Raw genomic sequence first — 12,610 nt, 5'->3', positions numbered from 1 at the left:
CTGCTGCAGTCAGAGGGGCAGTGGGCTGTAATCACCTCTGTTGTGAATAGTTGTGCTTTCAGGAGATGCTGCTCACCTGCTGCCATGAATAGGTCATGAGCTGTGATGATCTTAGTTATCTTTTACCCAGATACTGGTTTCCAGGGAGGTCATATTCTGTACTGACAGCCAATTTCAGTTTTAAAATTAGATTTTTTGAAGGGTTTACTTATATATATGAATTGCTTGTGAGCACTATGAGAATGTAACATTGGAACTAAGAGCACATTTCAAATTGCTTCAAATCATCTTTGGTGCTTAAGCTAGATTTGCATTCACATCCAAAAGTTTGACCCATGGCACTGTCAAGCTGAAATAGGGATGAGTTTGTTCAACAACACATATCACACATACTTGGGAATATGTGCAAAGATAATGACCTGTTCAGAACATCTACCTTTATGTCAGATTCACTCACAGAGGGAAATTATTAAGAGGTAGAAAACCACCTACAAAAGTACTTGTCATCCATCTACTCTAATCTGATGGAATTGAAGTGCTGAAAGAGCTCTTGCATACAATTATAGCTAATGTACAATTTTAAGTCATCTAGATTTCTTTTAATATTGTGTCATTAAAGCTGTAAAAGAGGAGGGGAAGTACGGGTCCTCTATTAAATCAAGGACAAGAAAATACCTGCAAGAAACAACTGTCTCTGAAAAAATTAATTAGACCACTTTCCCTTTGAAATGATATAACTCTTAACTGTGCTACATATAGAAATGCAAATGGATTGTGAAGCAATATCCCCATGTGTGCATTTCAAATACTGGTGAGCACTTCCTCATGTGAGTATTGAAATCAGTGCAATTATTTGCATGATTAAATGGTCACTGACATGATTAACAGTGGCATAACTGAGCCCCAAATTAACATTAAGAAATATGTCATGATTCCACCCCTATTAGTATGGGTAGGACATTGCAGGAGCTGAGTCCCAGTGTGCTGCTATTCATCATGTGGAAGGTGACAGAACCTGTCCTCAGGGGGCTGAGTTTCTTGGAGCAATCTGGAAGAAAAAAAAACCCTTTAGATGATCATGCTGTGGAATCAATACTGAGACACTCTTCTGCATGTCCTCCTTGAGGTCAGCGGGACCGTCTACACGAGTGAGAGGCCTCTGCCATGTGCTCGGCTCTCATTAGGAGTCAGCACCTTTCTGGCCAGCCAGCCAGGTACAGTTTATCCCATTTTCAGCTAGACAGGGAGTTTTGTGTTTCAGCAGCAGCACTATCAGCAGCCAAACTGGATCCTTAGTGAAGATGGATCCCGTGTCTTGAGCACAAGCACATTGCAATAAACCAGCTGTATTTGCACCTTAAAAGTGCAGTTTCGGGGGATTTTCTGTGGTACAGTAGCAAATCCAAATAAGCCACCAAGCTGTCACACCTGTTTGATCAAGCAGTAAATGAAATATAACTGCCTGATGTTCGTGGAGTTTTCTAATGATGAAAAGTAGTGATCTGAGTCAATTTTAGTCACTGCCTGTGGCACCCAGTCAACTTGCACAGAATTGGCATAAGGGGAGAATGTAAATAAGTAACACAATATATATATAAGGGCAGTGAGAGGTGAAAAGGAGAAAGATTATTTTGAATTTAACATTTGATTAATTTTAACTTATTTGTCAAAAAAACACAAGATAGTCACTAGTTCATTCTCTAGTGTTTGTTTGGAAAAGAACAGCAGCTCTATTTTTCATTTTTTATATTGGAGAGAAGACAAAAAAATCCTGATATTTTTTCACCAATAGTTCTTGTGACATAGATTTTGTCTGACTAATTAGGGGCAAATAAAGATCCTAGAGAAATTATGTCAATACCTGAAAAGGAAGAACAAAGCCAGGTCATCTGCTGATGTGAAGGGGAAGAGCTTCATTGGCGACAGTGCAGTTCCACCAGCTGATATACCAGTTTGGTCTGTGAGAGGAGACAACTAATAAAATATGAAAACTTAATTATGCTTTCATACCTGCACAATAAGTTTCTATTTTATGAAGATGAGTTGGTTTTGCTCATGCAAATACTCTGCAGTATCAGTGAGTTGTCTTAGGTGAATAAAAACATGTCAGCATCAATAAGATTTTTAAGATGTGAGGCATTATTATGAAACAATATCAAGCACTAAGCAATGCTCTGTGCTGGTTTCCGTGTGAACCGTCAGAAAGAAATATGTTGATAGAACTGAAAAGACCTGTTAGAAATGCTGCTCCTGAGCTCTGGAATTAATTATTGACTTTTTGGTAACATGGCCTGATTCACAATCAAGTACCTTGAGCTACAAGAATTTCTTTAGCACTGATGAAGTTTAGGTGAACTGAAATGTGGTGCTCTAGATTCTAGGTGAAAAGTTCCTGCTGATTTAAGCAGACCCATGGGAAAAGAAACACAAGAGCAAAATCCATGGAGGCAACTTATTTCCTGCAGATTTCAATCTAATTTTATCAATGTTGTTATGCTTTAAGTCCCCTTTTTACATTCACCACTCATATTATGTGCTTCACACATCTGTGAAAAAAGGCAGCTTTTAAGTGTTGCAGAAGGTAAGAACTGGTTTTATTTAATCTCATGGGAACGAAAATGCCGTTTTAGGGGTGAGTTGGATGCCTGACCACCGAGTGACCTCCAGTGGCCTTGTTCCTGCATCGCAGCCCACTGGGGAAGCCCCAAGCAGCCGTGAGCAGCACAGAAACCTCTGGCAGAGGCTGAGTGGTGTAGGTAGCATCTCATAGTATTCCCAGTTGTCTTTGACCCAGCACCACTGAAAAGCAGGAATTCAGACTAGGTACTGAATGCATTTTGAGTGACTAAATGGACCAATTCTTACCTTTTTACTTACTGCACAGTGTTGACAATGCTTCCTACTTCTTTCACTATTTTTTCTGCTTTTAGGAGTATCTGCATGACAACAGTGGTGTTTTTCATGGCTCTTTAACATCATTTTGCAGGTATGACTCCGATGGCCACCTGACCAATGCAACCTTCCCGACAGGGGAAGTCAGCAGCTTCCACAGCGATGTTGAAAAACTGACACGAGTGGAACTTGATACTTCAAACAGGGAGAATGTGATCACAGCCACAAACTTCTCAGCTACCTCTACAATATATACTTTAAAACAAGGTAATAAATGCATTTCTGTTATTTCTTCCCTAATCACTAGACATTGCTGCATTCTTAACTGTCAGCCAGAAAAAAAAAAACACATTAGAATTAGTTCATTTGTGTCTTCCTTGTTTCAGCACCAACAGCTACAATTCTGCTGGGCTACCAGTTAGAAACAAGCCAAAAGTGAATTCTTCTTTTCCTAGAAAAATTCCATGGATAAAACCTAATTATTGAAATCTCTGATGTCTCCAGGCTTTTCATGCTACTTTCTGCTTCAGTATTTGGAGGACTTGGACTAACCTGTAATACACTGAGCTCTGTTATTCTAAGAAATACTTCCCAGAAGAATGACAGGTTCCACTGACATTTTAGCACTGAAATGCCTTCTTTGGCCAATACTGTGTATTCTTTCTGGTAGTTCTGTGACCTGGTGACAGCACTTGTAGGAAAGGGGAGAACGTGGCCCACCTCTGCTAGTGGCTACCTCAGGGATTAGATTTTGACCCAATGCCTGTAGACACCACAGTATTTCCCTGGTAATATCATATATCTCAAAAAAAAACCTGCTTTCTGCCTAATGGAAGTGCCCCGGTGTCCTCCTGCAGATTTTGCAGATTTATCACCAGAGTTCTGGGTTTACATAGTTTAATCTATCTGGGGTCTTTCGTCCTTTTTGGGTTTTTTTTGTTGTCAGTGGAGTTCTCAGGCTTTGAGAGAGCAGGTGCTGGGAAATATGTCTCTGATGTCTTTCCAGGTCTGTTATAGAAAAGCTTTGTAACTGAGCACATCACAGAACTTTTCTTTCTCTCAAGTTTTGATCTATAAGAAAAAAACAGGAAGAACTCACCTCACAAGATACCCACTCATTCCTCTTTACTATTGCATGGTAGAGACAGCGCTGCATAAATAGAAATAATTATATTGTTCTGTCACCTGTTAGGCTTTGTCCAAGTTACTCCATCTGCTCTCTGCACCGTCTGCTGCCTGATCTGTCTGTCCTTAAATCTGAAACTCTTCAAAGCTGCTAAATTATCAAAGTCTATCTCAGCAAAGTGCTTGCACACAACAGGCAGTGCCAGAAATTAACAGCTCTAGTTATTATTGTAAGTGTCTCATAAATTCATATAATTTACATGTTTACATATCTCTGAAAAACTAGCACAAAGCACCCTGTGAACAGCCAGTCAGGTGTGGTATCCTAACATCCAATTATCTTTACTTTCTGGCATACCCTACTATTTTCCTTGTATTCATATCTCAAGAGCTGGACCAGTTACTTCTGTGTGGACTGGCTTAAAAAAAGGGATGCTTTAATACTCCCTAGCTGGAATGAGTTCAGTCTCACTGTAAGGGTGAGACTTTTGTGTGTTAGCACTAAAGTCAGGCTCACGCTGGAGTTCCCCCTGGCAGCTGAGCTGCAGGAACCGCCATATCCCAGCCTGAGCAGATGCCAGACAATGTGGCACAGCTCTGCCTGCAGAGGAGGAGTTACACTGCCCAGGCAAGGGAAAGGAGCTCCAGTGTCTGCTGCCTTCATATACTCTCAGTGGAGACTTCCACACACTTCTGGTCGTTTGGGGGAGGAGAGGGAGTCTGTGCTGGGTCACCCCAGCTCCCTTAACAGCCCTCTGTGGCACAGTCCTGAGCCACTGGAGCTGCTCACTGTGCCCCCACTGCTGATCCATTCATTTTTCTGGCCACAGTCACTTCCCAGTTGTTTTGTTGCACCAAGCTTCAGCCTGGTGGCTGATCATCGCTGTGCCTCAGCCCAGGGTCCTGCTGCTAATGGGGAAGAGGACAAGCTTTTTGTACAGTGACACAGGGAAAAGGGACAGAATGGGAGACTAGCTGTCGTCCTAGATATTTGGAAACCAGCTTCCTTGTTTGACCTCAGATACTCTTGCAGTTGTTCAAGCAGTGCATTTTCTTGTTGGGATCTGCAACATGCTAAGATCATCACAGTAGCAGTGCTCAATACTCAGCTTATGGTTTTACATACTTTTAAGCTGAAAGCAAAAATTCTTTATTCCTGCTGCAGGCAGCGTTCACAATGGAAATCATCAGGCCAAATGCAATAAAAAGCTCTTCAGACTTGGGAAGGCCTGGAGGTTACAGCTTGCAAAACTCACACGTTAGTTGGGGTTCAGCCGTGTGTTACCTCCCTGGGTTACAAACTGAGCCCTGTTTGCCTAAAATTTGGTTTATAAATCTGGAGATCTGCACTTCTCTCTGTTCCCTGATTTTTGTTGTTTTTTGACAGATAACACACAGAACATCTACCGGATCAGCCCAGACGGGTCTCTGCGAGTCACCTTTGCCAGCGGAATGGAAATCACGCTTAACACGGAACCTCACATTCTCGCCGGGGTTGTCAGCCCCACGCTAGGGAAGTGCAATATCTCCCTTCCTGGAGAGCATAACTCAAATCTCATTGAATGGAGGCAAAGGAGGGAGCAGACCAAAGGCAATATCTCTACATTTGAGAGAAGGCTAAGGGTAAGGCTTCCTCTTGTAAGTGCAGTGTTCCCTTTGAAAGCCATTGAACTAAAATCATGTTGAAATGCTATACTTTGTAAGAATGAAAATTCTGTATCAGTGGTGGGCCCCAGCCATGAATTTCAAAACCAAACTACTCCAACAGTCTGAGAGATGTTTGATCTCTGTTTGATTTTGATTCTAAGATTTGACCTCAAGACATAATTAGTTCTTTTCTTCCCATTCTTTTTCAACTAAGAACTTAATTATGGCTTTGGAAGAAGCTGTGAGCAAAGGACAGTGCATAGTTACTCTGGCACCGCAGCAAAGTTGGAGCCACATTTTGCCTCTCTCAGATCTATCAACCCCTTTTCTTCTGGGGGAGCTGATGGGTGCCAGCTGCTGCCCAGGGCAGAGGCTCTTGCAGGACACACTTTGGGTGTCTTTCCTTGGACTCAGACTGATGTAGAGCTTCCCTGTGTATCCAGACAGGCTGTGTATTCATTCTGCCCTCTGCCACAAGCTCTCAAACCCCCAACTCCTTCTGGCTCGGTTACACCACAGCTCCAAGAAAGACTTGCTTTAACATTGCATCGTTGGTTTATTTTTACCTGTGAGTACAATGACAGATGGTCAACTTTTAGCATTTAATTACATAACACCATGGCTCAAAGAGATTGCTACTTTGCTAAACAGGTTTTTTATTAAATCAGTTCTGGTTTTCACATGAATACCACTTAAAATGCCTGTACCAATAGTGCAACTGGGAATTTTGGCCTTAAAATTATTCTGCTATTGACTGCAACCTTTCTGGATAGGAATTATATCTGAAGGTACACCTGTTAGCTCTGAAAATACAGAGATGGTTATTAAAATCTCTGGATTGTCAAAACCACCAAAATCAAAACCATCTCATTTTGATTATGAGATACTCTACATTCTCTGTAAGTGTACCATCTGTTTGCTTTTCAACTGCTCAATCAAAAATACAAGACTTGGAAGATCTGGCCAGACTGGGCACTCTATGTAAAACACTTGTTTGAAAGGGCATTGTTCAGATTTGACAGTCACAGTTACTTTTTTGGATCTTGCAATCAGGCAAAAGCTTCTTTTAGTTCTTCTTGCCCACCTTCTGCCTCCTTCCTCTCTAAATTAGTGTGAGGCCTCATAGCCCTGTCTGGGGAGATAGGTGAGCTTAGCACTGTGACAAACATTTTAAGATGGCAGGATCCAAACTGTGGCTTCCTGGGGTCATGCTGCTCATTCAGTTGGAGGCTTTCTGTGTGACTTTGTGATTAAATAACAGTATGGCACATTTTTCTATAAGAATCTTATGTAATAAGATGGTAAACAGAAAGGGTGTCGTCAGTCATCTATTCTGCTTACATTGCCAGGGACTGGTTGTTCATCACAATTCTGTTTAATACAACTACTTCATCTTGCAGAGTTTCGCCATTATGCAGTTTGTGTTTTCTATTGTTGAAATTGACTGCAGTTTCTTTTGCATTTCCACTTGTTTCTGTGTGATCTTTAACATTGCCTGGCAAAAAAAAAAAAAAGGAAATTCACAAATTGGTCAGGATTAAATGCATTCTGGCTGGAGGCATAAGATGTTCATTGAAATATTGCAATACTGAAGGTATCCAGAGGTCAACTGATCAACCTACCTTTGGAATAGGTTGTTGGTGGACAAAACCACTCATTTATTCCTCTTCCTCCCCCTTCACTTTCATCCAGAGAGAGGATAGAAGGTGAAAGACAAGCATAAGAATAATTTTGGTATGCTGATGTCTTTTACTCTTTGTCCTTCTAAAAGTATGCACTAGCAACACAGCTCTTGAATATTTGCATTCTTACTTCTGTAAGCTGTGTCTCTTCTTATACTTATCCAAGATCAAGAGGACTTAGGAATTGTCCTGCCTGCTCAGGAGGACAAGCCAGCTGCCTGTACTGCAGTCCTGACCGTGCTGACTCCCTCAGCTGTACTGAGCTCTAGGACTGTTGTTCTGAGAGCTGTCAGGCAAGGCTGGAGGGAACCCGGTGGGATAGCACAGGTTCCTCTAAAAGGAGGATTTTAGAGTGGAAAGGAGGAGAAATGTTAGAATCATGGAATCATTTATATTTAAAAAGACCTCTAAGATCGTCAAGTCCAATTGTATTCTGCACAAAGGAGACACCATGTAAATAGGCACAAGAGAAAGGGACAGATGGACTACTGAGGCTGGTAAGACCATGAAGAAAGACTTTGGAGAATAGCAGAAATATCTGGATCCTGGAGTTCATCTTTAGCACTGCGAGGCCTGCATGGTATGCTGGTGGAATGGAGAGTCAGTGGAGATGGAAGGAGCTGGAACAGTGGAGCAAAGGAATCTACCCAGAGACAGCTCTCTTTTCTTGGTGATTATAGGAAATGCAGCACAGCAGGAACAAAAGTACCGTCCTATAGTGTGTTTGCAACAGTATACCAAATAATGAAATGGATTTAGGACTTGCTGTGGACAGATCCTTGAGTACTGCTGGGAAAAAAATAGTATCGTTGAAAGTCATTATGCTGGATGAGATTCTGGACAGACCTTCTGAAAACTTTTAGTGAGTCATATTTTTAAAATAAAGCATTTAAACACTTAATATGCCATGCCTGGCACAATAGGAAGTGTGTTAGAAAGCTTGCAATGTAGGGCAGAAAGAACTATGCTGAACTTTGAAAATGTATATAAAGAAAAGCTCTGGGGACTGGAGTTGTTCTCAGTGGAAATGAACAGACTTGCAGGAGCCCTCAGTTAAAGAAAAAAAAACCAGCACAATGGAAGAGTTTTCTAAGAGAGAAAAAAATAGCATAAAAATGAGGTATAAAGATGTTACTTAGAAATCAGTCCTGATACCATCAGTGAAACAAACGGCTTTGACTGCTAAAAGGTATAAATTACAAGGCAGGTAGCTGGGAATGAGATAAAGGATGACCTATTTGAAGAGAAGAAAGAGAATAAAGCTTTTCCTTATCTGCCTGGTCCTAACTTTTTTAATTCTAATAGCAATTAGCAACCATCTTGAAAGCATGTCACTCTATTAGTGTTATTTCCAGTTTTGGAAAGAGGCCGCTGTGAGCATGTTCTGAATAATGCTGGAAACATTGGGTTTTAAAAAATTGGATTTCTGCATGGTGTGAATTCACTGCTCTGGAGACAGGACTGAAGTAAGTTCACTGAAATGCTGGAACAGTCATCTAACTTTATCTCAGGGTCTAAGTCAATGTGGGAAACAGAAATTAACCACAGGTTTCCTTTAAGTGAAGAACTGCTTGCACCAGCACTTCCTGAACATATATAAAACAGTCTGTGAGCATGTATGCATTTTATATTAATAATAAATCTCTGTACAATCAGGCATTTTAACATCAATCTTAATCTAGCAAGACTTCTTTTTTATCAATTGAACAGCTATTTTAATTGACTTCTAAAAATGAAGCAAAGACTGCTGTTAAATCTGATGAGCATGATGCATAGTAATACACTGATTAGAATGCAGCTCTGCTCCCTCCTGACTTTTGCGTAACTAGAGGAACGTGGCATTGGATGCAGTCCAGGTTTTATAACTGAATGTCTACAAAATTGAAAATTGAATGCTTGGCCAGTCTTATTTTTTTTTTTCTTTTTTTTTTAATAACAACAACAAAAGTAGCTCACTGGCCTCAGTTCAAAAGTCCTGCATACACAGGCTTTGACAGCCATGTTCATTATTGCATTTAGCAAATGATCTCCCTTTATTTACCAGACTTACAGCAAATTCTAAAGATGGGACCATGTCCTCTGCCAGGGTGTATGAGTTTGCTTTGGCTCAGATCAAAACACAGACAGGGAAAGAATGCAATTATCTCATCTGACTTACATATCAGGAAGGGTGGACAGGGTATGTGTGGAAATTAAATTAAAAGAAGTGCACATTTATGTGATACTTACACTGCAAAATTTCTAGCTAAAAAACTAATGGAAGTAGAGTCAACAAATGTTTAAAAATATGGAATAAACATATCTTTTAATGTACTTACAACATTACTGAAGTCATCTGAATTTTCTCCCAATTTTCATTAGCTCGTATTCCAACCTGACATTGATTTCAGAAACCAGTTTTCCCTGGCTCATAATAGAACACACGTTCCAGCCACTCTCAGGGGGCTTTTTGCTATGGTTTATGTATCTTGAAAGAGGCATCTCATGAAGCCACTGGGATTTGAAATCAGCTTGTCAATAGCAACATTGAGATGAGTCCTCCTACCCATTTATGATCCTGTCTTGCTTTGAGAAGGGTGTTAAACTTCACTTTAATAGAAGAAAGTAAACAAATGAGACATAAAATGTGCAATATAAGGGAAGTATTTTAACCTTATTTTAACTCTGTGAGTTTTCAATTACTGCTGCTTTCCACTTCACTGCTAATTCTGCCTCTGTTTGGTTTTCCTTCTTATTTTTTGTATCGTCTCTGAAATTCAGATTGCAAGCAATTTGTTTTCAAGGCTCTTCTTTCTCCTAACTGCATTCTACAACGATAGTAATAGCAATAAGAACATTAAACATGACCATAGAATGTAAATGAATAAGACATAAGGTATAGCTCCTGCTAGCTTTTCAGTTATTTTGTCACCAAGAGGATTTTTTTCAGAAATTTTAAGAAGTTTGCTAAAAAATATATTAAACTTAAACCATCAGTCTGTATACAAGCAAATGTAGTTGAACTGAGCATCACATTTTACTTTGGCTCCTTAACTATCATTAGAGCATAAATTGTAATAGTTACAGCAGTCTACAGGGGTATATAGGTATTTTACAGCTATTGTAAATGAACACTATTAAAGTTAGACATGTGTGTATATAAAGCTCCAGAAATGGTAGTTGAAGAAAGAACACCTGCTTCTTCTAGATTCTTAGATTATTTTGTATCTAAAAACAGAAAGAGGAACAAAAAAGAAATGTTCATTCTAATCACATCTTGAATTATTAACCAGGGTTTATTAACCATTTACTCCGTGGCTGTGCCTCCAGGTCTCAGAGAGGAGCAAGCACTGAGCCATGCTCTGTGCTGACACCTGCACCGGCATTGTCTGTGCTCTAAGGAAGTTATTCATGGGAACAGAGTGATCAGATGAAATGTGGTAGATTAATGCAACAAGCACATTGAGCATTGATCTGAAAACGGCATGTCAATGAACAATATTTTATGGTTCCTTAAATTATATATCTGATTTAAATGGTGTTTAATAGAGACTTCCCAGTGACTGAATGGTCTAAGGATGCCATCCTCTAAGGATGATGATAGCACTGGATAAATGTATTTTATCTTCATGAATCTGACTCAGTTCTGAACTTGGTTTCAAATTGAGTATTGGGCCGTGTTCCATCTGTCAGACAGAGCAAGTTGCTGGTCCCAGATGTGGTGAGAGCAGCAACAAGGAATATGGCCAGTTCCAGGCACGGCTGCTGCTGGCTCTCAGGAGTCTGGAAGTGAGGTGGTTTTGTGAGGAAGCATGAGGACACTGGTGAGCAGGGTCTGCAGGAGCTGCCAGCACAGCTCTGCCCTTTGCAGCACCGGGATGTGACCTGGGCTGTGAGGGCTGTCCCAGAGCACCAGCTGACCTGCCAGTGTTAACAGAGCTCAAGAGAGGATGTGAGATAGGAGATCTTTCTTAGTTTGTGGGTTTAACTACACATCTTTGGCTGGAATCAAGAATTTAATCCACAGCTGAGAAGAAAGAAGAAAAATTCAGGAAAAGGTGAGAGCAGAGGTGAGGGTTTATCACATGGAAACCTCCTGTAATGCCAAATATAATAACACTGAATGCAAGGAACAATTTTTTTTTGGTCCTTCTGTTTCTCATCTGAATCTTTTCTATTTTCTCATCTTCAGTAAGGCCCAACTCACAATGCTGAACCATTGCTCACTTTGATTAGGGCTGACACAGACATGTCTTTGTTGGCTGTACTTAGGATGCATTGTGTTCTTACCACGCTGTACCTCTGTGTTTAGACCCACAACAGAAACCTGCTCTCCATTGACTTCGACCACGTAACCAGAACAGGAAAGATTTATGATGATCATCGGAAGTTCACTCTTCGAATTATGTATGACCAGACAGGACGCCCCATTTTATGGTCCCCCATCAGCAAGTACAACGAGGTCAATATCACTTATTCACACTCTGGATTAGTCACCTATATCCAAAGAGGAACCTGGACTGAGAAAATGGAGTATGATGCAAGTGGGAACATCGTCTCCAGAACATGGGCAGATGGTAAAATATGGAGTTACACGTATCTAGAAAAGGTAAATTATTTTAAAAGTGGGGTTTGTGCCAAGACAAAAAATATTTGGGTATATTATATTATATTATATTATATTATATTATTATATTATATTTATTATATTATATTTTTGAAGTATGTTATAATGCTGCCTCTTGTAAGAGTATTTAAGACTTTTAAAACAGAAAATGCTTAGAATTACATAACTAGATAAAAATGTTTTTGGATATGCTCAGACCTACATGTCACCTGCTCAAACCTGTCACAGTTTAGTTCTGAAGAAACTTATCAGCACCTCAGGTTTGTTTAATTGGTATGTCAAAACAACTTTCTGGTCTCAGCCCATGTTCAAGTGAACAAAGGCCACCCTAACTGCTGAAAATCATGTTTCTACTCTGGATAACAGTCAGAAAGATTACAGTCCTGAAAGAGAACTTTTTTCCCCCCACAAACAGTTCTTTTAAGCCAAAATTAGGAACCCATGAGCACAAACTTACCTATTCAATGCTGTTATTTTAAACAAGGGATTGATCTTCTGAGGAGAAAGCTTACTGCAGTATATATGGGGGCCATATAGGGGGAAAATATTAGTGTGAAATGAGTTATTTCTCTGCTTTTATGGTGACTTTGCATCTAAATTCCCTGAATATTGTAAGTTCCATGTATGTCTAGAGGCAATGGTCACAAAATGTGTAGAT

General features: G+C 40.1%; 1 protein-coding gene across 21 annotated transcripts in view; it reads left to right on the top strand.

Moving 5' to 3' along the window:
* TENM1 (teneurin transmembrane protein 1) overlaps positions 1 to 12,610 on the top strand; it is an 838,901-nt gene that overhangs the window by 813,272 nt on the left and 13,019 nt on the right. For all 21 annotated transcript variants that reach the window (XM_068204864.1, XM_068204871.1, XM_068204873.1 and 18 more), the window contains 3 exons: positions 2,987 to 3,159; positions 5,405 to 5,640; positions 11,638 to 11,934. In XM_068204864.1, the coding sequence (XP_068060965.1) occupies positions 2,987 to 3,159; positions 5,405 to 5,640; positions 11,638 to 11,934 (706 nt within the window). The remainder of the gene's footprint in view (positions 1 to 2,986; positions 3,160 to 5,404; positions 5,641 to 11,637; positions 11,935 to 12,610) is intronic.

The sequence above is a fragment of the Anomalospiza imberbis genome, chromosome 14, assembly GCF_031753505.1.
Source record: "Anomalospiza imberbis isolate Cuckoo-Finch-1a 21T00152 chromosome 14, ASM3175350v1, whole genome shotgun sequence".
Classification (NCBI taxonomy): Eukaryota; Metazoa; Chordata; class Aves; order Passeriformes; family Viduidae; genus Anomalospiza; species Anomalospiza imberbis.
This window is presented reverse-complemented; position numbering and strand designations above follow the sequence as displayed.